This window comes from Drosophila arizonae, chromosome 2, assembly GCF_054131065.1.
Source record: "Drosophila arizonae isolate 15081-1271.41 chromosome 2, UAZ_ARI_1.0, whole genome shotgun sequence".
NCBI classification, from domain to species: Eukaryota; Metazoa; Arthropoda; class Insecta; order Diptera; family Drosophilidae; genus Drosophila; species Drosophila arizonae.
In genome coordinates, this window is record NC_142922.1 from 31,454,356 (window position 1) to 31,472,804 (window position 18,449).

At 38.0% G+C, this 18,449-nt stretch overlaps 1 protein-coding gene and 1 long non-coding RNA gene across 8 annotated transcripts in view; both read left to right on the forward strand.

Annotated features, from left to right (window-relative positions):
* Positions 1-18,449, forward strand: part of LOC108621872 (uncharacterized) — a 151,776-nt gene that overhangs the window by 43,388 nt on the left and 89,939 nt on the right. For 2 of the 3 annotated variants that reach the window (XM_089462593.1, XM_089462595.1), the window contains one exon: positions 4,230-6,009. In XM_089462593.1, the coding sequence (XP_089318719.1) occupies positions 5,889-6,009 (121 nt within the window). In that variant the 5' untranslated portion in view covers positions 4,230-5,888. The remainder of the gene's footprint in view (positions 1-4,229; positions 6,010-18,449) is intronic. The other variant, XM_089462594.1, reaches the window with a different exon arrangement.
* On the forward strand, positions 6,016-17,540 carry LOC149270896 (uncharacterized). Of its 5 annotated transcripts, none has more exons than XR_016268622.1 (3): positions 6,016-16,219; positions 16,306-16,835; positions 16,905-17,540. It is a non-coding gene; the product is annotated as an uncharacterized LOC149270896 (long non-coding RNA). The 5 variants fall into 5 exon arrangements; XR_016268623.1 differs by having other exon boundaries at positions 6,016-10,155; positions 10,242-16,835; XR_016268621.1 differs by having other exon boundaries at positions 6,016-16,835; positions 16,897-17,540.

The following is an 18,449-nucleotide window of genomic DNA, read 5'->3' on the forward strand; positions in this document are numbered from 1 at the left end:
CGCCTCCTTTATTTTTACCGCACAGAGTACGGCGGACTGCTCTTAACACTTTGCATACATTTAAAGCGTATTTTTTATACGGCTCGGCTCGGCAGCGACAGACGGAGGCAGCAGCGCAGCTGAGACATGTAAACAAACTCATTTAACTGATTTTCATGAAAGAAAATGTGGCTCTTGGGCAACGGCTGATGGCCACGGCCGGAGTACGGCAAATTATCATCATGTCGACTGCGTTTTCCGTTTCCTCATTTTTTCTCCTTTTTTTTTTTTTTTGGTTTAAGCTTTTTGCTAGCAACTCTTTTGGCTCACATCCTGGGGCAAGATTTACATGTCGCTCGACAAACTTTGAGCCTGAACTGACCTCAGCAAGTTGGCGGCCCTTCTCGGCTGTTGGCTTTAGACTGTCTCAAGTTGTGCACACAATCTTTGCATAATTTCTCGCACACTCTCGCTCAGCAAGTGCTAAGCGCTGAAACGGCAAATGTCAGCAGAAAAAAAATAAAAAAAAAAATAAGAAAAATAAAAGCCAGCAACAACTTTTTCTGAAGAAATAAAGCCGAAAAACGACGATGACAGCGAGCGGAGTTCGCTTACAAATTGCCTCTGGCTCGATGATGACTATCTGAAATTAGTGCCAGGCACAAGCAGGCTCTAGCAGCCACTGAATTAGCACACTTATTAGACTAACTTAATCGACTATAAAAACGGCGGACTTATGCACATAATCTCTAGCTGCCCAACAGCCCGTGCATATCAAATGGAAAAGTTATGCTAAGCCCATTTCTGTATCAGCATGAATGACAAAAAGTTCTGCATCTACTTCTTCCGATGTAATTACTAAGAATAAATTGTATTTATATTAACTGTGAAAAATATAAAAATTAGTAATAATGGAAATATCATATTTATATTAAATAATTTCCATATGACCGAGAGCAGAATTGAATAGAGACATTTCGAACAGTTTACATAGAGAGAAGGAAACAGTTTAGGCAGAATGAAGGCATTAATTAATTTATATACTTTATTAAGTGCTCTGCAACATTTAGTGGAGATTTCGTCTAAAAAACCCAAGCTCTTCGCACTCTTCAAAAAGCAGACTTTTGTGGAGAAATGCCCTTATATGAACTATTTGCTATCATCAACAGCATTTCGAGGAATACTTAAGGCAGCTTTAAAGCAAGTCTTTTGCATGTAATGCACTTTAAAGTTTCAGCTTCATGAGTTAAACTTCAAAAAAAATTCCTCTCAATTGCGGGTCGCATTATTATCAATAAACATGCTCAGTTTAGTATGCACAGAAGCAAATCTCAGCCAATCAGAATACCAAACTGAGTACAGCCTTTTGCCTAATCTCTCAAAGAGTTTATGCGATTCAGTATTTATGTGACTATTTTAGTCTAAAATTGGCAATGTATTATTACTATTTAATTTATATTTACTAGCTCACCATCAGCCATCAGTTAATAAATAAATAAATAAAATAAATATTTACTAACTTATTCTACAGCAATATTAGCTAGTAGTTGACAACACGCGGGGCATCTTTACATATTTATCTCAATTTCTGAAAACATCTACTTTCGAATATTGCTTAAATTTAATTGTCTATTGATGAATTTCTCAAGAGAATCTCAACAGTTAAATTTTGGTAAAATGAACACACATCAAACTGAAATGCTAAATATAGCTAGTGAAGAGTCCTGCGTGTCTGTATTTCACGCTGTCAGCTTGTCAAGTCATGTAAGTAAGTAAATATTAAATACGATATCGAGTGCATTTCACATTGACTTAATGCTGTGGAAATCGAGTACCGATTTCTGCTCCCCTCCGCCTGGCCCGATCCAGTTCCAGTTCGCTGCCATGCCGTATCAATGCTTTCGTATCAGACTTCAAGGTTGTCAGAAGTTTACTTTGAAATTGGAACAACAGAAGCTCAAACTTTGTTCAGATTTAGTGGGACAGGTGGACTGGGAGGGTGGTAGGCGGGGCGGCGAAGTGGCGTACGAATGCGCGAAATTCAAAGGATAATTGAGACATGTAAACAATATCCTTAAGTGCACAGGCAGAGGGAATGGCGCACATCAAAGGTCGCCAGCTGGAAAGCAATTAACACGACTCGCAATAAGCAGGCAGCTAGCATGTAGGCGCAACATGAAAATATGAAAAATGCCCACTCATAAAAGGATTGCAGCAACAGCAGCAGTGGCAGCAGGGTGGTGCAGGTGTGGAGCTAACGTCGTGGTGGTGGTGGTGGCTCAGAAGTGCCTGGCACACACGCACGACAAAGCAGAATAATAAATTTCAATTCAGACGACGAGAGCAGCGCTGAACGTCTCTGCCGCACGTTGACGTTGACTTCCACGTTGATAAGAAGCTGCCACAGCACTCATGCAGCCGTGCAGCCGTGCAGCTGCTCAGCCGGGCCGCCATGCATGCAGATGCTGGCCCACACGCTCTGCCACACGGCTGGCCTAAAGTGTGTGACGCAGAGGGCAACATAAAAAATGCGAATGCACACAAAAAGCCAGTGGGGAAAAAGCCTTACATAGGCCAGCAGGAGGGGGCTGCGCCGCCCTCACACTGGCTGCAAAAAGGAAATGCGCAACGCAGCCCAAAGGTGTCAAGCGGAAAATAAAGCATAATAGTCGTCCCTGTTATGCACTTTAGCTGGAGCGAGCCCACAGCCTCAGCAGCTGTAATGGCAAAACAGAAGCCTAGACAGCCGTCAGTCATTCAGTCAGTCGTTCATTCAGTCAGCTGCGACCTTTGGCTGTGCGTTGACTTACAGATGATGTGTTTCTCAGCCGAAGATGCTGAGGCCTATGCAAAACTCTTGCATGTGCATATGTAAGCATTCGCATGCAACTGCTCCTCCTCCTCCTCCTCCTCCTCCTCCTCCTCCTGCTGCGAGTAAGGGCAAACACAGCGCTGTTTGCAGAATAAAAACAAAAACCAACAGAAATTAAAATATCAAACGAAAAGTTGAAAATTAAAGCGAAAAGCCAAGCGAAGCTGGCTAATAAATTATGGAACTGTAGGCGTGCCGTCATCAAAGAACATTTTAAATTAGCCAAAGCCCAGACTCAAATACATGCTTAAGTCTTACATAATTGCCTTTGTACATACGCATGCAGTGCATGCATGTGAAAGTAGAGCACGAGCTTATAATTAATGGCTATCGATTTATGTACAATTTCTCCTCTAAATGAAATAACAAATTCTGTTACGAAACTGTTTACTTTTATTTTATTTGATTTTATGCAACAAATATTTGTTCGAGTCTGCTGAGTAGCTCAAATGATGCATGCAAGGCTTTATGGATCCCATTGCCATTATGGCCATGGATTTAAGTATTTGCAATGGGAAAGATTTTGTTGATTTTTGTAAATGCATAAATTGGTGTTCACATATATAAAGAACTCGGTTGACAATGCTTTCTGTGGTCTATTGATATATCCACTGATAAGCTGATAAGTACTTGCTGAAATATGGCGAAATATTAAATTTAAGTTTTAAATAGTATATCAAGATATATATATATACATGTAGCATATTTTATTATGATATTACCATTTATATGTAGCAAATATTTATGTTCAACTGTGATTGTCAAATTAAGCAATATTTTCATAAGTGGTATACTAATTATTTTATATTTATTTATTTATTTATTAATCTATTTGTTTATTATTTATTTTATTATCTATTTGTTTATTATTTATTTATGTTTTTATATTTCATTAATTTATTTTATTTTTATTTATTTATTTTTACTTAATGAATTTATTTATTTATTTTTTCATTTTTTAAATTATTTATTTTTTATTGTTATTTATTTACTTATTTATAATTATTTAGGGTTTAATTTGTTCATTTGAGTAGTAATTTGTTCGCCTGAGTAGTTTCGAAATGAAACTAACATCTCCCTAATAACTCTAATTTATAATGATATTTAATCGAGTGCGAGCGATGTCATAAAAGATGTGAGTGAAATGATGCAGTATAAACTCGAGTCAAAATGAAAACTAGAGTGCGAATGATGCAGAAAATACATAACAGAGAGTAAATGAAGGGTGCCCTGTGCAGATGAAGCGTAGTGAATGAGTCCTTGCATTCCCCATTAAAAATAATATATATAAAGTGATTGTTTTGCATTGGGTTCTTAATTATAATAGTTGAATGGGTTTTTCAATTTATTTATTTTTTTCTTTTATTCTGTCTTTCAGTTTGCATTTGGCATAATGTGAAAAATGCACAAGGCGTGGTCGTATTACGAAAGTGGAGCTGCAAATCGAAGCTGTGCATGTGCAACATCTTGTGGCAGCCACGCAGAGCCATGTCCAATGCGAAGCGACGACAACTGATGACGTCGAGGCAAACAGCCGCAACTGCCAACTGATTTGAAGAAATGAACATGACATGCAACAACAACTTTAACAACAAGCAACAATAACAACACAAACAATAACGACAAAAGTAATTTGAATTTGTGCGAGCAACAGGAAACAAAACAAAGCAAAGTGACAGAGACAGAGAAAGAGACAGGCACAGAGAGAATTAAAGAGAGAGAGAGAGAGAGAGAGAGAGAGAGAGAGAGAGGGAGACAAACAACGCAATGCAAATTGTGTGCATATTTTGCTTGTATCTGTCTGTCGCTGCGTGTGTGTGCGAATGTTTGTTGTAGCTGACTGTGTCTGTCTGTGTGTGTCCGTGTAAATAAATGCTCTATAAAACGGGGCAGCAGCAACAGCAACAAAAGCAACAGCCAGGCGAAGCGGCAAAAAGTGCAGTTAAGCGTGGAAATTGCATTAAAAATTGAAAAAAGAAGATAGCAAACACAAAAAACTAAATAAAAGCGAAAGAAAAGTGCAAAAAGAAACAGAAAAATCTTGCTAGCTAACGAGCGCTTAAAAGCACCAGACAGAGACAGCAATAGATATCGCGACAGACAGAGAAAAAGAGAGAGGGAAAAAAGAAATCGCTTACTAAAATAGCAACAACAGAAAGAGTGTAAAAAGTTTTGATTGAAAATTTTCATTGTGCTTTCATTTGGCTGCGCTGCAATTGCAATACACAAACACACACACACACATACACAAATAAAACAACAAATACCACATTGCAGTTGCAGCACGAACAACAAGGACAGCAGTAGCCGCGCCGCCAATTTGTTTGCCCGAGACGCGCGATGCGGTGACTGTGTAAATTTCTGATTAAAAACGGCAACAGAGAAGCGAAAAGAAAGGGAAAAGGAAAAACAAAACCATAAACAAAAACCGTGCAAAGTGAAGCGAAATTGAGCATTGCAAAACAACAAAGCGAAAATAATAATAATAATAATAATAATAATAATAGTAACAACAATAGGCTCGTGCATATATCGGTTGCATGCAACTCGTCGGCCACCCGGTGTCACACATACTTGCCACACTGTGCACTGTGCGAAAAATGTCAATTGGAAGGCATCAGAAATTCAATTAAAACAAAACAGAAATCCTTTTGGAAAACTTTTGAAATTGTTGACTCAATTGTTCGATTGTTGTTCACGTTCGACTCTGTGATGTGTGTTCGGGCTCGCGTGCGCGCTGTTTATTTTGTACTGTCCTCAGGCAACCAGCACGAGCAACCGACCTGCGCGAGCCAACTAAATTAGCCAAATATTTGCCGCATACAAATTAGAGGCAACACTCACCCGCGAACACTAGGTGGCGCCACCCGAGCGCTTGAGCACTAGCGTCTGCCGCGCAATAAAAGTCAAGTGCGTGGCCTTCTACAGCCACTCGCAGGCAAGTGGCATTGTGTCATTCGACAAAGTAACGCATTGAGCGATAAGAGGCAACAACCCGCTCCACAAGCAGCGCACAACACAACACAACACCCACAAAATGAGCAGCCAGCAGAGGAGCAGCGGCAACAATGGAAGGTGGAGCAGCGCCCGCCGGGGCGCCAGCAGAGCGCTGATAGCGCAACTATTGCTTCTTATCAGCGTCACATCAGGCTTGCCGGGTAAGTGCCAAGCGAATAAAATGTTCGTCCTGTCCCTGTTTTCCGCCTTCTCGCTTCCCCAGGCGATACCCTGCTTTTAAGATGGGCCAACAATGTTGTTTAGCGCTCTAAGTATCTGCACAAAGAAATGAATTCTTTAATGTTAAATGTTATATGACTTATTTTCTCTTACCCTATAGTTACACGTAATTGATATATACATGTATTACTCTTTCTGGTAGCTGTATAACTAATCAATAATCAAAGAAAATCATCGTACTCATATCGTATCGTATATAGATGGGCCAATTGTTTATTAAATCCGTATTGGATATTCATGTTGTTATATATATGTTTTTTTTTATTTTTATTTATTTATTATTTTTTGGTTATACAAGTTTCTTTTTATTTTCTTTTACAATGAAAACATTATGTATCGTTTAAGAAATTAAGTTTGTAAAGCTGTTTCGGTGAAAATCGGCTGAGAATTTGTGTACTTGTACTTGCATCTTTAAAAAATAAACGCCAGAGCGCACAGATGTCGCAGAAATTTCCAAATACTTCTGTTGCAGGTTGTTCATGTCATTCGATTCCTTTAAAGGGTTGACAGTGCAAGCTTGTACAAATATCCTTCAATTTTGCATCTTTGTCTCTCATGTAGAGCAACGGCAGCTATGCAACGCTATATAAGACTATAATTACGCAAATAATGAGCATTATAGTACAAAAAAAAAAAAATCATCCAATTGAGCTTTTAGCGTATATACGTTTTTCTTTACTCGATACAGCTTTAGGGATACTTGATAAGAAACAAAAATATTGAGTATGTAATATCGGGGTCGCCGTACGATACTTTTCGTGTCCCTAATAATGGGGAACATACGTGTGCATGGAATTATCAATTTTCCAATTTCAAAATATTTCTGTCAAACTGTTTAGCCTATCAAAGATCTACTGTGGAATGGTACAGTGGAATATAGCTCATTTATGATTCTCAGTAATTTACCAGGTACTCTTTATGCTCAATCAATCAATCACTGTAATTTCCAGTGGTTTTTAAATATTTCTGATAGACATCTCACATATGTAAAGGGTATCTCATTTTCTAGCACTTTCTTGCAGCTTCACTTTGCTGAGTTATTTTTTACCGGCTGACTTATCGCAGCCCAAAAATTAATGCAAATATTTAATGTGTTTCGTTTTTTATGGATTTGTCGTTGTCATGGCGCTATTAGCTGTTAGCCAGAGCCACTTGCTCTGTGCCACACTTCCTTTGCTATTGCCTACGATCTGGGGCTGTCATCATCGACGTCGCCCGCCATCATAAAGATGACAGCGAGCCAGGAAGCTGCCGAGAGTCGGTGCTCCTCCTCTTGACATGACTCATAAATGGCTTTCGATTAAGTTGTCACATTAGCATTAATCTCGACATAGCTCTCTCCACCTCCCTCTCTCCCGGTGACTCCCTTTAGCCGTATCATTGAGGCCATTGAAGTTCAATCAAGCTGTCTGGGCTGTCTGGTGTGCGGGAAGCGTGTTAATGAGCCGTGAGCCCTCATGAGTTGCTTTCGATTATGACGTTTACGAGTCCTTCGGCCGGCTTCCCGGCAAGTGCGGCAGCATTCGGAGCCCTGCATTTGCATGCTTGAGGTGCATTAGGAGGCTGGCTTCGAACTAGGTCAAGTCGCTGCCGGGCAAATGGCATGCGCGCATCATACCACGAGAGGTTCGATACGCCACTGTAATTAGTTGGTTAACCTCATAGATGGTCCATTAGAGAGCGTTGCATAATTGAAAATTAATTACGCAGCGCGCGCACCTGAAGCCAGTTACCTGCTCACGCACAAATTGCCGATTCTTACTTAAAGTGAAAATCTCTGCGACTCATGGGAAAATGAGTGATGCAATTCGTTTTGTTTGCTTAGTTTGAGCTTGAGCTTAAAACATTAATCAACTAGGCCTTGGGCTACAATCAATTATGGCCAAGTTCACCAGCTCACAGTGCGTATACGTAATGCGTATTACGTATACGACACATACGACGGCCACACCTAAATTTAATGGCATCGGCAGTTCGCTCAACGTTTCTGTGCTTGAATGATTTGAAAACATGTTCACGTTTCCTGCCGAAGCGACAGCAAATCGAGCTCCAGCCCGCGGTTTTGTAAACATTTGATTGTTGGGCTACAACAATAACAAGCGAATAACGAAACAAAACAGTTGAATAACCATTTCGATACGCCGATAAATGCGAATGCGTATTATGTATAAGGAAAAAGCCCAAATCAACAGCTGCTCTGCTCTGCTTCTGCTTTTTGCCAGTGGTTCGCACGGCTTTCATTTAAAATATTTATGTGCTTGTTTAATTTACAGAGAGAAGAAAAAATAATTACATTGTTGCTATGTTTTGTCAAATATTTTGCTGATATTATATGGATATGACTTCCGTATCGCTGAATAATCAATATTTGCCATTTCTTGCATGCCAATAAATTGCCATAAAATTAATTAAAAAGGCATTTCAATACAAAAACTTTGCTCATGCAAATGGAATTTTTCAATCGAAATACGCTCTTGTGTGCGTGCGAAGAATTTGTGGAAGTCCAAAGGGACATATTTTGAAGATAGTATTAAACAAATATATTCGGTGTATTTCATTCGAGTTGCTATTTCAAATGAAAGAATTTCATTGTTCGTTTCACAAAAGGTAGTTAAAAAGAAATTAAAATCCGTATCCCAAAAAGAAAACAGTTTCGCCTGGCCATGGGGCGCCATAAGCAGAAATCTTTACAAATCGTAGAGCACATAAATAAAACATTCGATTTTTATTGTTAACGCCAATAACAGCACACAGCGAGCATGCGGGGAGGCGCGAGAGGAAAGTTTTGTGTTCCATTTGTCGTTTTATGGCTGTGCCAAAAATTGAGCTTAATAAAAACTCGAGCGTTTCATAAAATTTATTATGTATGCAACACAATGGCAATAACAACAATCGATGCGGGGCCAAAAGTTAAGATCAGGCCAAAGCTGGCAAAGCGTCAAAACTTACACAGCATACGAAATGACGGCCGTCTCCTGCGAAAATCAAAGCCCAAAGAACAAGGAAATGAACAACTTTATATGCAGGATAATGGTCAAGCCCATTATTAAGGCTCGTATCCTGCGTATATCTGCCATGCGTGTCTGCATCTCTTGGTCTTTTGCTAGCCTCTACTAAGCAGTGGCCGCATTTGCCTCACCGAATGTTTATTACGGCACACCAGCTCCCAAGTTAAGGTCAAGTGATACTCAACCTTTAAGCATACCCTAGGCACACTTTAAACAAAGACTTCTTTATTTGAATAAAGTTGTTGGCACGGTGATGCAGTGCTTAATAGATGAAGTGACTCGACTTCAAATGCATATAAGAATAACAAAAAATTCAACGCAATACAATCTATATATATAAAAGAGAGTTGTGTAAAAGTGTCCAAGCACTTATAACTCGAGATCTGCTGGACCAATTTTCATGGTTTTTGATTTGTTGTATTTGTCTCCGCCACGAGTAGGTCAGTAGATCTTTAAAATACTGAAAAAATTTGACGAATACTTGAAAAACGCGGTTTTTTCCCTAAAGATTCAAATTTCCATTTATACTCAGTAGCCTTGACAACAGTGACAGTTTCAGTCCTGTATAGAAGTAAATAAACAAATGTAGTCAGTCAGTCTACGGCACAGCTTCGAGCAGACCTGACTATTCAACAAAAAAAAAAAAAAAATCACCAAAAAAAAAAAAAAATTTCCAAATCAAAAAGAAAAATATTTTAAATAAAAAATCTGAAAAAAATTCAAAAAAAATCAAAAGATTAAAACCTGACTGTTAAAAAAATAAAGAAAAAAATTTTAAATTCGAAATTAAAAAAAAAAAGTTAATTATTAAAAAGTGTATTTTTGGCTTTTTATATTTTTGGACTTTTAAACTTTATAAATAAAACTTTATAAATATTTTAAATCAAAAATCTGCAAAAATTAAACAAACAAAATCAACAGATTAAAACCTGACTAATCAAAAATAAATAAAAAATTCAAAATTCGAAATTAAAAAAAAAAAGTTAATTATTAAAAAGTGTATTTTTGGCTTTTTATATTTTTGGACTTTTACAAAAGCTAAATATCTCGAAAGTTCAGGTATTTGTTTGTCTCAAACATAAATTTGTGTAAATTATTTATATTTATATTTCTCGATTGATTTATATGGTTTTGTGCGAGGGCAGTATTACTATTAATAAAAATGCCGCGTCCTAGAAGATCTAATCTTTCCCGGCGGACCCATAATGCAATTAGGCTACGGAATAGCGCGAGTCAATTATCTGACGAAGAGCGAGAAATCGCCCGAGAAAGGCTCCGCGTTAGTACCCAGCAAAGAAGGGCCTTAATTCGTGCTTCTCAAAGAGAGGCAGCCCGTGAAATGGCAATAAGAAATGGTTCAAGGATTGATTTGAATCGAGCAGCGTTTCGATATGATTGCACCATTGATTACAGCTTGAATCGTTTAGTTTGCATTGGTCCAATGGACGTTGTTTGCCAACATTGTGGCGCATTGAAGTTTGCTGGTGAAACGCCCGGTTTGTGCTGCCTTAGTGGTAAAGTGACATTGCCATTGACTATTTGTGGCCTCAATCTAGAAAATGCGTGTTTTTCTCATGGTCAATTCTACGTGGCATGCTCACGTGTTGGCAAACCATCCGCATTATTCGTTCTTGCACCTGACCAAAAAACGAAGAATGTCGTTTACCACAAGGTGCTTGAATGAAAATCCGATTAATAAATTAATTAGATTGTATCCCAACCTGAACAACATAGCTTTCAACAATTTTTTACCTAGAAATAATATAGAGGGCAATGCAACGTTTGCCGGGCCAGCTAGTATTATATAAATTTAAAAAATTATAATACACAGAAAAATTCGATGAGTAAAATTCATACGAATATTTATGAAAGTCATAGTTCTTTTAAATTTGAAATGCAGTTTGCATAAAGAATAAAAGAACTTGTTGAGTAGAATTCCCATTTTGAAAACAATTAAAACAATACAATACCATTTACAATTAATTATATTATTTAAAAAAACTAAAGAAATATTACTAATAATAATAAAAATACTTATTAGCATTTGCAAATATTTTAATAAAATAATAATAATTAAATTATTTTAATTAAATAATAAGTTTGAAAAGAAAGTTCAAAAATTTATTTAAAAAAATTTCGATGAGAATTATGTTAACTAATTAAATGATATTTATGTATAATTTTAAATATTTTTATTGAATTTAATATTATTATTTTTATAACAGCACACCAGCGCATTATTATGATTATAAATATATTCAGAGTATCTTCCCAATCAAGCTGTAACATATTTTGAGTATTCCTCTTAGCTTGTGTATGCTTGTATGTGTTTGTAATTGATGCCGTTTGAAATGCCATATTTTTTACTTACACATATCAAGGATTAAATCCTTTGCCAGACTCTCGAGCAACCGAAATAAAAAGTTCGCTATCGGAGCTACTATTTGGGATTGCAGCTGATAAAAGCTTTTGCTAATGGCTGCCATCCGACAAACAGACTGAGTGACAGAGCAACAGAGAGAGAGAGAGAGAGAGAGCGAGAGAAAGAGAGAGAGAGTGAGGGAGAGTGAGAGCGAGAGAGGGACAGTTAGGGAGTCACACGCAAATGGACCAACGGGTAGGCAAACTTGAGTATTAAAAGTCAAATTTATGTAAATCATTATGTAAACTGTGTGGGCGATATGCAAATACCAAAATGAAAATGGGAAAAAGAGAGAAAATGTTAGGCTATGGGTGAGTTACAGTCCAAACGTAGAGTCAGCATGACTTTTCAATTTCGAATGTGTTTAATGGGCTTTTATGGCGTCGAAGGGTCGCGTTGCCCCACAGGGCGAGTGAGAGGGGGAGCCATGCGAATAAGTGACTGCAGTTGCCATCAGAAAGCCCGCATCTGTGCACCTAACATGCGCGTGTGAGTGTGAGTGTGCGTGTGCGTGTGTGTGTTGCGAATGAAAATTGCAGCGCCGCTTTAAGAGTTGACTTGGGCGCCCGGGTTATAAAGCTTGACCTTTTTGGGCGCTCAACAGTTGCCCACGGGATCTTTTAATTACTTGTCAAATAATTATAAAGCAGCAGCATAATCGATGAATAACGCTCACAATCGATGCAACAACATCGCACTCAGAGGCAATCAGTTACTGCCTCTCGTGCAACAATTAAGCTCAGCATCAAATGCATCGCAAAACGCGGATTCGATATTCATCAGAGAGTTACTCTGTAGCTAGCGGCTAAATTAAATGGGTTTGATATTGAAGTTGAAAAGCCATATCTCTTGAATGAAAACTTTGATGTGAATGCAATAAATTTGTTCGATAAAAATATGAATCCGTTATGAAGAAGAAAAGTTCCACGAACTACATTTACTAGCTTTTGAAGGAGCAATATATAAAATAGATAGATAGATTTTTATGGATATGAATACTAGTCAATACTTTAATTCTACAAGACCCATATACATATGGACTCTAAAGGACTCGCTTGCTGATTTTTTGTCAACTGCCTTATTCGCGTTAACGGAATGTGCATACCCTGCTTATCCACTTTTAATGGGTGCGTGGAATGCAAAAGAAAATAACACTGCCAAATGGGCTGTCGTCGCTGCGAAATATGAAAAATTGTCGTTGCTGTATGAAATGGGGCCACAGGATATGGCAACAAGAGCTGTTCGTTTGGGGCGAGGGTGCTGCACGTAATGAAAATGTTGCTCATATGTAAATACCAGATGCGAGTGCTTCTGTGTGTGTGTGTGTGCGTGTGCGTGTTTTCTTTGTTTGTGCGATTGTGTGTTTGCATATTTGTGTGCAGATCAACAGGGACTTGTGCGAGTGCGTTTGTATGTGTGTGTGAGTGTGTGCGCGACTGATTGCGCTGGGCTTTACGGGCTGCGCTATGCGGCATGCGCCTAATTAAATTAGAAATTAGAAAACGGAAAACGGAAATTTGTGCACGAAATCTGACGGGGAGGGGGTGTAGGAAGTGGTGGCGTGGTAAGAGAGATGTTTGCGATGTATACGAGGTGGGATGTTCGGTGTTTGGTGTTTTCAAGGACTCGGGGGAGCAGATGGAGTCTATTGTGTTTTTTCGCATTGATTAACTTTCCCCTGCTGCCAGCACAGACAAAAGCATACTTTTTACTAACGAAATTATGCAAAATTCCAGCAAGACATGCAGCTCTAGGGTGCTCAGCAGCAGCAGCAGCAGCAGCTAGCCCCGCCCCCTCCCTAGCGAGGCGAACGTAAACAAAGTCGAGCAAATATGTGCACACACTCCCACAAACTGCTATGGAGAGTGTGTGTGTGTGTGTGTTGCAAGTACTTTTCTAATGCAAAATAAGCAAAGCAAAGAATCGTCTAAACCCAGTTGCAACATCCTGCTGAGAACAAGAGTTGCGATTGCAACAGCAACAGCAAAAGCAACAGCAGCAGCAGGAGCAGCAGCAGCAGTTGTTGCAGTTGTAGCAGCTCCTGGACGCATTTGCTCGCTTTTAAGCAGAATTCGCACAGATTAGGGACTTTTGCCAGTCATGGCGACTCGCAGAGTGTCGAGTGGCCCTTCTGATAGAGAGTGTCCGCTTTTCGTTATACCCTGTATCAGGAGCAACATATCGTGCCCGATGCGAGTAAATCGATTTAATCTTTAGCTTAAGCTTACACTCCATACACAATTGACTATATAAGGCCGTCTAATTGTTCTTCGCTCCTTCATATATGCATCTCTATATATGAATACAATTTAATATGGATAGTTTATGAATTAAATATATTCAGCAACGCATTTTATGTCGACAATTGGGAGAAAGGCTGAGGGTATATGGGTAGTCATTCACTTGCGAGTGGAGAACTCGTACTTGTTCATGGTTTTTATTTCTCTCCATCTACCTCGCTCCCTCTCGCTCACTGTCGGTGCCTGCCCCGAGCGGCAGTTGCTGCGGGCCGTGGCCTTGTTGTGGTTTACTGAAAGTCTTTGCTTGCAAAAACACATTCATTATGCATGCATTTTAAATTGTAAATTTCACTGCTCGTCACAGCAGGGCCGTTTCTCTCTCGCTCTCACTCGTTTACTCTGCCTCCATCTCTCTCGCACTTGGCGACAAGTCTAAGGCGAGCCAATGCGGATTTGCTGCCAGCTGTGGGCCATGGCTAAGACCTGCTGATGTGCCTGATGAGCTTTGCCATATTGTTTGAATTTTTATGGACCCAACAGCAGCCTAGCCCAGTCCTGGCCAGCCCAGCCCAGTAGGCATTGAGCGGCTTTTCGGAATTTTGTGTTATTATCCTTGGAGCTAAGAGCCTTTGTGCATTGCTTTGGCATCCGCTCGCCCTGGCCCTCTTTGACTCCTGGCATTGCCAAATAATAAATTTAATTGCCTGGCAATTGTTCAGCTCTGTCAGCATTCACTTCCACCGAGACGAATTCAGCTGCAAGAGTTGAAATAAATCAGGAAGCCAGAAAGTGCGACTAATTTATAGCACTCTCTTAGATACAACTGAATACGCTAGGAAAACATTGCCCAGCGTTGGCAGTGTAAGTGAGCTTAGCATTTCCTTGAGGAAGTCAAAATCTGAAGAGCAAAATTTAAGTAAATTATTTTCCACAGAATTCGAAAACAGAACCGATTTGTTGATTTAACCTAAGCACTTTTATCTTTAATTGTATAAAATTCGAATTTTTTTTAAATTAAATTCGAGGGCAAAATTGCAAATTCCTGTTGGATTGATGGTGGGGCTGTTCCAGGAATCCAAATTCATGCACAAATAAGTGACTACCGAAATGAAGCTTTAAAACAAATGTTTGCACAGAGATTTAGACACACAGGAATTAAATAAATTTATATCGGATAGCACATTGTGTTACTATGAAATTAAAAGTATATAAATAAATAAATTTACAATACAATAAGCTGAGTATTTACAATATTTATTTCACAAAAATATTTAAATATGTTAGCATACCAATAGGAATTAGATGGAAATAAACTCAAAGCAAAAACCATTAGTAATAAAGTAAAGATACTATTGAAATAATAATACTGCAGCTATCTATCTAACTAGTACCATAAATTTGATCGCCAGTCCCAAATAAAATATAAGATTCAAAAATACAAAAATTTAAGTATTAATTTGAATTCGATTAAAAAGATATTATTAAACTAAACTTAAACTTTGCGTTTTTAGGTTTTTTTTTATTTATTTATTTATTTATTTATTTTTAGTTTTAATATAATCAGCTGAGTATTTAAGCTATAATGATTAATTTTATACAGCTTTGAAACACTGAAATTACTTAAACCCAATTAATCATGAGCGTGAACGCCTTTACTCTATGTTATTCTCCAACCATCTTCTTGTTGAACTGATGCTGCCATCCTGTTGGGATTGTGTAACCAGGGTGCCTCACCGCATCTTTACATAAATAAAATGTTTCGATATACATATAATCTTAATCTATATATATAAAAGAAAGTTGTGTAAAAGTGAAGACTGCTTATAACTTGATTTGGGCTGAACCAATTTTCATGGTTTTTGATTTGTTGGATTTGTCTCCGCAACGAGTTTAGTATAGGGTCTTAAAAATACTGAAAAAATTTGCCGAATACTTGAAAAACGCGGTTTTTTCCCCAAATGTTCAAATTTTTTTTTATACCCAGTAGGCTTGGTAACAGTGACAGTTTTGACAATAGTGTAGAAGTAAATAAACAAATGTAGTCAGTCAGTCTACGGTCTCCTGACCTCGAGCAGACCTGACTATTCAAAAAAAAAAAAAAAAAAAAAATTTTCAAATCAAAAGGAAAAATATTTCAAATCAAAAATCTGCAAAAAATCAAAAGATTAAAACCTGACTGTTCAAAAAATAAATAAAAAATTAAAAATTCGAAATTAAAAAAAAAAAAGGTAATTATTAAAAAGTGTATTTTTGGCTTTTTATATTTTCGGACTTTTAAACTTTATAAATATTTCAAATCAAAAATCTGCAAAAATTAAAAAAAAAATCAAAAGATTAAAACCTAACAATCAAAAATAAATAAAAAATTCAAAATTCAAAATTCGAAATTAAAAAAAAAAAGTTAATTATTAAAAATTGTATTTTTGGACTTTTACAAAAGCTAAATATCTCGAAAGTTCAGGTATTTGTTTGTCTCAAACATAAATTTGTGTAAATTATTTATATTTATATTTCTCGATTGTTTTATATGGTTTTGTGCGAGGGCAGTATTACTATTAATAAAAATGCCGCGTCCTAGAAGATCTAATCTTTCCCGGCGGACCCATAATGCAATTAGGCAACGGAATAGCGCGAGTCAATTATCTGACGAAGAGCGAGAAATCGCCCGAGAAAGGCTCCGCGTTAGTACCCAGCAAAGAAGGGCCTTAATTCGTGCTTCTCAAAGAGAGGCAGCCCGTGAAATGGCATTAAGAAATGGTTCAAGGATTGATTTGAATCGAGCAGCGTTTCGATATGATTGCACCATTGATTACAGCTTGAATCGTTTAGTTTGCATTGGTCCAATGGACGTTGTTTGCTAGCATTGTGGCGCATTGAAGTTTGCTGGTGAAACGCCCGGTTTGTGCTGCCTTAGTGGTAAAGTGACATTGCCATTAGCGGTCACCATAGCCATTGCGTTCCCTGCTTTATGGCGAAACACTAGAATCACGACATTTTCTAGCGAACACTCAAAAATACAATGCCTGTTTCCAAATGACATAATTTGGGGCGGAAAATATTGGAGACGGATATTTAAGGTAATTTACGTTAAAAATTTTATTTTCTATGACTGCCAAAAAAAAATTTTGAATAATGTAGTTTGTTAGATTTCTGTAAATAGTGTTTGTAAATATAACTATAACTATGGCTTTGAATTTAAAGATTCAAGGCCAGATTTGCCATCGCATTGGATCATTGCAACCTATTGAAGATGCACAGCAAAAATTCTTGCAAATATACTTCATGGGCAATATGGAAGAACAACTTGACCGGCGTCAAGAAATGAACACAGCTATGAAAAGAGCAATTCTCCATGATTTGCATGCTTAGAAATTTAAACCAACCAAAACTGTGCAATGGAACGCGTTTGGTGATAAGAATGTGATTCACGCGTTGATACTCAAAGGAAAATTTAAAGATGAGGAAGTTCTTATTCCTAGGATTCCGATGAGCTCAACAGATATGCCCTTTGAATTTAAACGAATTCAATTCCCGCTTCGTCTTGCCTTCGCCATGACGATCAACAAGTCACAGGGCCAATCTTTGACTATTTGTGGCCTCAATCTAGAAAATGCGTGTTTTTCTCATGGTCAATTGTACGTGGCATGCTCACGTGTTGGCAAACGATCCGCATTATTTGTTCTTGCACCCGACCAAAAAACGAAGAATGTCGTTTACAACAAGGTGCTTGAATGAAAATCCGATTAATAAATTTATCAGTGTATCCCAGCCTGAACAACATAGCTTTCAATAATTTTTTACCTAGAAATAATATAGAGGGCAATGCAACGTTTGCCGGGCCAGCTAGTATATATATATAAGCACTTTATTTGACATGAGAATAAATATTGTTTTCAAGTCATTAATTTATATTGTGTTAAAAAGAGCCATAAAGTCTACATTTTGACTGTGAGCTCGACTGCGTGCCCTTTATACAATACATGGATAATTTCAGCAGCAGTGACCCATGCCATATATGAATAGCAAACATATCACTATGTTTATCTCTATTTCATTTTATTGCGTATACATGCTGTGCTTTTTCCATTTCTTCTGTTCGAGGGTGACTAAAGTAGTCAAACAAGACTTTTAATACTTCTTAATTTAGTTTATAGTTACGTAACTGATTCGCTTGGAGAACGTTTGGTGCTGTCATTTTGCTGATTGACCAAACTAGCAATAGCATCGAAGGTTTTTCCCTTGTCAATTTGCGGCCACTTGAGTTGGCCAAGCAACTTACAGGCTCTCAGCTGTATTATTAAAAGCGGCAAGTTAATTGAATATCTCCTTTTAAATTGCCTAGACAACAGAAGCAGTAACTGAGCAGGGTAGGGGCGTGGGCAGGGGCAGCAGACACTCATTTACAACATTCCAGACTGTTTGCGGCGCCTGAAAAAGTTTTTTTGTCTGTGGCATAGATCACAAACCCAAAAGGGTTTATATCACTAAACTGTCGTGTTGTTGCCTTCTTGCGCCCCGCCCCTCTGCTCGGCTCTTTAACGATGATCGAGATAATGGCTATTCAGGCAAATAGGCAGACCTATTGCCAGGGCCATGTAGTCATTGTTGCCAAGTGCCAACAAAGTCAAGCAAACAAAAACCCATCGACGTTTGTTTGCCATGTGCACCAAAGCACACACACACTCGCTTAC